Source organism: Vulpes lagopus, chromosome 3 (assembly GCF_018345385.1).
Source record: "Vulpes lagopus strain Blue_001 chromosome 3, ASM1834538v1, whole genome shotgun sequence".
Lineage (NCBI taxonomy): Eukaryota > Metazoa > Chordata > Mammalia > Carnivora > Canidae > Vulpes > Vulpes lagopus.
In genome coordinates, this window is record NC_054826.1 from 46,591,692 (window position 1) to 46,598,105 (window position 6,414).

Below are 6,414 nucleotides of genomic sequence, written 5' to 3' on the forward strand. Positions count from 1 at the left end.
AATCTGCTGATCTGAGGGAGAGAAGTACTCAGGCTGGTACTAAAGCCTGCTCAGGGACAGCTGCCCACCCTCTGAGAAGGGGTCCACCCCCTGTCCCCCATGCTGAGGGCCTGCCTGGGATGAAGGGAGGTTGGGGCAAGTCATCTCCAAACTTCAGGAGGAACAGAGCCCAGAGAGGAGAGGGACTGGCCATAAGCACGGAGAAGTGGGGAACTGGCGTTCCTGCTTCTAGAGCCGGAGGTAGAGAAGGTATGAGGGGAATGGCCAGTTGAGGATTGAGGGCTCTCCTGCAGGCCTCAGCACCCGGTCCCGACAAGCTGAAACACGAAAGAGCTTTCATCAGATCGAGGCCTGGAGGCCAGAAAGAAACTTGCAGAGTGCAAGTTGTCTCTCATTTTTCCCTGAAGCCCATTCACATTCTCTTCCTTCTGTCACTATCTTGATGGGCCCCACTGCTCCTCCAGGAGAATTCCCCGGCCTGTCCATGGCCCTTGTCAGCCTGCCTGCAGTGTGTGTGTGTGTGTGTGTGTGTGTGTGTGTGTGTGTGTGTGTGCGCGCGCGCACAGAGGGTGCCTATAACCAACTGGCTGGCCTTTTGCAGCCTGGCCATAGGCCAGGTTCCTCTCTGCTCTTCTGATTCTCCAGAGCCAGGTTCTTTCCTGGAAACTCCAGAAAGTCTGTCTTCACTTCAGACGGCCCAAAGATGTGGATTCCGATAAAGTGCACATCCAGCCTGGGTGAGAGGGCAGAGAATGAGGGGGTCAGGATGGGCAAGGAGAGGGAATTGAGAAGTTGAATGAGGGACGACGCAGAGGGAATGAGACACAGAGGAAATGAGAGGTGGAGACAGGAGACAAAGGGAGTGGGGGAGAAGCAAACAGACAGGAGGTGAGCATGAGGAGACAAAGTAGGAGGAGACAGAAACAAACTCAGAGGGAGAGAGAGAAGGAAGGAAGGGAGGGAGGGAGGGAGAGGTGGCCAGAACAGTGCTTAGAAAAGAAACAGTCAGGGGAAGGCAGAGGAAGAACCGGAAGAGGGAATGTGACAGCAAGAAGGCAAGCAAGAGAAGGAGCTGCAGAGGGGAGGGCCAGGGTGGGAGAAGCGGGAGAAGGGGCCAGAAAGGGGAGAAGGAGAGATCTGGGAGGGAGAGAGAATGAGGGGGGTACCAAGTGAGGAGAAAGGGGAGAAAAGGGGGAAACCGGAAAGGAACTGGCAAGAGAGGGAGAGGGAAGAGGGGCGCCCTGGGCGCTGTGGGCATCAGCTCCGCCCCGGTCTGAGCAGGCGCAGTGGGCCAGGCCCGGAGGCCCCCTCCCGGGGCTGGCAGGGCTGCGGGAGCAGGGGCGGGCCTGCGGCAGGTGGCCGCCCCGGGGTGGGGCCCGCAGGCCAGGCCCACAGGGCTATAAGTGGGAGGCCGGCCAGCCGAGCACCTGTCAGGGACAGCTCCCCGGGCAGGTGCCAGGCAGGTGGCTCCGGCCGAGCCCAGCCCCAGCATGAGCGCCTTCGACCTCCCGGCGCCCTCCCCACCTCGCTGCAGCCCCCAGTTCCCCAGCATCGGCCAGGAGCCCCCCGAGATGAGCCTTTACTATGAGAACTTCTTCCACCCCCAGGGCGTGCCCAGCCCTCAGCGGCCCCCCTCCCTCGAGGGGGGCGGCGAGTACGGGGCCACCCCCAACCCCTACCTGTGGCTCAACGGGCCTGCCATGACTCCACCACCCTACCTGCCCGGCACCAACGCCAGCCCCTTCCTGCCCCAGGCCTACGGTGTGCAGAGGCAGCTGCTGCCCGGCGTGTCTGGGCTGGGGGGCGGCGACCTGGGCTGGCTGCCCATCCCCTCGCAGGAGGAGCTGATGAAGCTGGTGCGGCCCCCCTATTCCTACTCGGCTCTCATTGCCATGGCCATCCACGGGGCGCCCGACAAGCGCCTCACCCTCAGCCAGATCTACCAGTACGTGGCCGACAACTTCCCCTTCTACAATAAGAGCAAGGCCGGCTGGCAAAACTCCATCCGCCACAACCTGTCTCTCAATGACTGCTTCAAGAAGGTGCCCCGCGATGAGGACGACCCGGGTAAGGGGGCTGCGGGTGCGGGCAGGGGGGCGCCGGGGGAGCAGCCTCTGACGCCCCCAGGGAAGGCTCACGTCATTCCCTCCCAGCACCCCATTCTGAAAGCTCTGATGTGGCTGTGGACCCCGAGACAGGGGCCTGAAGGTTGTCAGCGGTGAAGGAGGCTGTGAGATAGAGCCCTGGAGGCAGGTTCAGGTTTTGTTTTTTGTTTTTGTTTTTTTTAAAGATTTTATTTATTTATTTATTCATGAGAGAAAGAGAGAGAGAGAGAGGCAGAGACACAGGCAGAGGGAGAAACAGCCTCCACGCAAGGAACCTGACGTGGGACTCGATCCCGGGTCTCCAGGATCAGGCCCTGGGCTGAAGGCAGCGCTAAACCGCTGAGCCACCCGGGCTGCCCATACCAGATTCAGGTTTTGATCCTGGCTGAATCACTGAGCAGTCAGCAACTTCAGGCATTTTAGATTTCTGAGCCTCAGTTTCCCCACCTGAAAAATAGGGATGGTAAGACTGGCTCCTTTGCAGGCCTGTGATGGGGGTCATACGTGAATGCACACAGGGGTTTGGGTGGTAAGAAGTGCCCAATCGTCTACAGTAATTGTTAGGATCACACTGAGTCCCCAGTACCCAGCTCATACCAAGTCCTCAGGGTGAGTTGGACTAGGCAAAGCTCAAGTACACCCTCAGCCTTCTGGGGAGAGATCTGACTTTGTTAAACACGCACGAAGGGCCACATTGTGCTGCCTGCTGTAGTTACATAATCTTTAACTCCTCCTTGCAGGTAGCTCTTACTAAACCCATTGTCCTGATGAAGGGAGTATCACTCAGAGGTGAAGCAGCCCGCCCACGGTGACACAGAATGGAGGGATAGCCACGGAGCCCGTGTCTGAGCGGAGGTCTCTCTAATACCAAAGACTGTGAACTCTTCCTTTTTAACGATGATTTTTATAAAATGCAGGGACATACGGAAAGTAATATATTAAATGCTCAGTAATGCATTTCCCAGAATTAAAGTCCATTCTTGTTCCCCCATGGGAAGCCAGGGTATGGCTCAGAGCCCCACCTCTGCCCACTAGGAGGCTAGCAGGGCCAGGGCTACTGGATCCTCCAGGGAAGGGCAAGTGTCCAGTCCAATGACTGGCGTCACCCACAGGCCGAGCTCAGGCCTTACCTCCGAATGGCACCTCATGGTGACAAAGCCCACCTACATATCTAGCATTAGCCCTTTGTCACGGTCAGTCTGAGGATGAAAGGACCAGTACAACTGGCCCACGTTTCAGACTAGGAAACTGAGGCTAGCTCAGAGCAAAGCCAGGACTCAAGTCCATCCTTGGACTCCTTGCCCCAAATTTTCAGGGAGCCCTGAAGTGTTTCCTGAGTGTCCTTTCACGCCAGCCATGGAAGCAGGCCCTCCGCCTCCATTCCCCCAATACCCGAACTTCTTCTAGAGGCTGCAGTATGAATACTTTCATGGCTTATGCCTCTATGCCCCAGAGCGCCCAGTCGTGAGGTGGGGGCTGAAATAAGGGTCCGTGCCAGGTGGGGTGTGGATGGTGTGTGTGATTCCTGTTTCTCTCCCCCTGCCCTCTGTCTTCTGCGTGTATTTCCTTGGTGTTCAGTTTATGACAACACAGAGAAACAGGAGCAAAGCATTTTGTCCATCTCTCCTCTTACTCCTCCCACTTTTGCACCAGGCAAAGGGAATTACTGGACCTTGGACCCCAACTGCGAGAAGATGTTCGATAATGGAAATTTCCGCAGGAAGAGGAAGAGGAAATCGGATGTTTCCTCCAGCGCGGGATCCCTGGCCTCTGAGAAGACAGAGAGCAGCCTCCTGGCGGGCAGCCCCAAGACGACGGAGGCCCAGGACATCTTGGACAGTGCCTCCCCAGGGACCGCCAGCCCCCCGGAGAAGCAGTCCTCGCCTCCCCCACCCGGCACCCCATGCCTCAACAGCTTCCTCTCCTCCATGACCTCCTATGTGAGCGGGTCGAGCCCAGTGAGCCGCCCTGTGGCAACACCAGGACTGAGCCCTGAGCCCACTGACAAAACGGGGCAGAACTTGCTGAACTTCAGCTCCTACACCCCACTCACCAACCTCAGCAGCCATGGGGGTGGGGGCGAATGGGCCAACCCCATGCCCGCCAACACTCTCAGCTACGGGGGCTCTGTCCTCAACCAGTTCAGCCCTCATTTCTACAACAGCATCAACACAAACAGTGTCCTCTACCCCAGGGAGGGCACTGATGTCTAGCTCAGCTCCCGAACCAGACGGACATGCAGAGGAGTAAAGCACTTGAGACCTCCCAAGCAGGTACCATTGGGATCCTCCGACTTGCCCAGATATACACAGGAAGCTCAGGGGAACTCATCTTTTTTCTAGGACATTGTATAAACCTTCTGTTTATCTCACATACGTCCACACACACACTCATCAGCTCTGCAGTGGAAATACTGATGCCTGATAGCAGTAATCGTGGCGGCCATTTGTTGAGTTCTTCAACAGCACCAGTTCCAGGTGCTGTCCTAGATTATGTCCTCTTCAGAGACATAATCATCCTTACTATTTACAGTCACGCTGTGAGGTTCCAATGAACCTCTTCATTTAACAGATGAGGAAACTGAGGCTCTAAGAAGTTAGGTAACTTTCCCAGGATCTCACAAACTAGTAAGTGGCAGAGCCATGAATCAAGTCTAGGTCTATCTGACCCCCAAAGTTTGGGCCAACAGAGGCGGGGATGGGGCAATTGGTCAAGCAGCTAAGAAAGGTCAGTATGAAAGCTGGTTATGGCACGCCAATCCTCTACCTTCTGGCTGTCCATCAAAATTTAGCCCTAGCCCCAGGCACATCTTATCCTGGTCCAAGTCCTTATTCTGTAGCTCCCGATTTACTTGCAGACATTTCTTTTGCTGACACTCAAGGAGGGAAGCCCAGGCCCAGGCCCCTGAAGGATAGTGGGTCCCACCTCTCCCCACAGAGGGACATTTCCCAGTCCCAGAGACTGTGAGCAGGGCTGGGAGAGGAGTGCTATACTGCGTACCCCTACCCCAGCACGGTCCATCCGCAAAATCTTGTAAAGCCCAGCTTCCTGTGTGCACGTCATGGACCAGTGAGCTGAAAGTGGCTGAGTCTTCCAAGAGAAACAAGGCTGAATGAGCACTTCCTTTTTTATAGTCTGGGAGAGAGAAGTGTGGAAGAAAACAATGCCTCAAAGGAGGGGTTGTAGCCCACTGCACAGGGCACCATGTCTACAGCTCCCAAGACTTTTTTCTTGTTTTTATATGTACTTTACATGCCTGTGATGTGTCATCCCAGCGCATCCTGGGAAGTGTTTTTGTGTTCTTATTTTCTTTTTAATTAAAAAGTCTAAAAAACACATATGTGTCCCTTCCTTGTGAGTTTTCCTGTCTTTTAGCTGCTGGTCAGTTAACCATGGAGCCAAATACAGCCTGGAGCCAAGGGCTTTTGGGAAGGGAGGCAGAGAAAGAATGGGTATCAAAGCTTTTGTCTTCCTCCCTACTGACGTGGAGACAGGACAAAGGTCCCCAGTGTAAAGAGGGACACTTGCAGGGATGGTGTAGGTGCATGAAGGAACCTGTCTATATTGAACCCCAAATGGGGACTGTCATGTCCCAGTCTTTATAGCTCAAGCAACCCTTAGAGCTGTGCTATGTAATCCCCCTAACAATCCTGTGAAGGGAGTGGTGTTGGTCCCATCTTGCAGAGGAGAAAACTGAGGATCAGAGTGGTTGAACCACTTGCCTGGTGTGTGCAGCCAGTGCATGCCCAGGGCGTCTGAGTGCTGCCCCTCGGGCATGGCTATGCCTAGCAGCAATGACAATGGGACTGTTGGCTACAATTCACTGAGGGCTGTGGACAGGCACCAGGCCAAGTGTTCTGCAGGTGGGAGCTCTTTTATGCTTAGAGCAACCCGTGTGTGTACATTGTGATTCCCTGGGCTGCTGGCACAATGCACTTGTGCATAGCAACGGGAGGCTGCTAGTTGGAGTTTCCCCCTGGGGCGTGCGTGCAGAGGGCTCAAGCCAGCGTCCCCTGGCCCCTTGCACATGCCATGTGAAGCTGCAAAGCTGCCCACTAAGACTCTAGCAGGGGCTCACTTTGCCTGGAGTAACGGAGGTCAGATGGAAACAGTCACGATGACAATAATAGTAACACTCATTGCAGGTTTACTATGTGTTTGGTGCAGTGTTAAGGCTTTGGCCTCCTTTATGGCATTTAATCCTCAAAATGACCCTGTTCCACCAATTGTATTATCTCCACTTTAGAGGTGAGAAAACTGAGGCTTGGAGAGACTGCAACTTGATCCAGGACACACAGCCAGAATCCAA

General features: G+C 55.1%; 1 protein-coding gene across 1 annotated transcript; it reads left to right on the plus strand.

Moving 5' to 3' along the window:
• The first annotated feature begins 1,435 nt into the window (after positions 1-1,435).
• On the plus strand, positions 1,436-5,441 carry FOXI1 (forkhead box I1). The gene is made up of 2 exons (XM_041747102.1): positions 1,436-2,067; positions 3,759-5,441. The coding sequence occupies exons 1-2, from the start codon at positions 1,491-1,493 to the stop codon at positions 4,316-4,318; spliced, it is 1,137 nt and encodes a 378-aa protein (XP_041603036.1). The 5' UTR covers positions 1,436-1,490; the 3' UTR covers positions 4,319-5,441.
• The last annotated feature ends 973 nt before the right edge of the window (positions 5,442-6,414 follow it).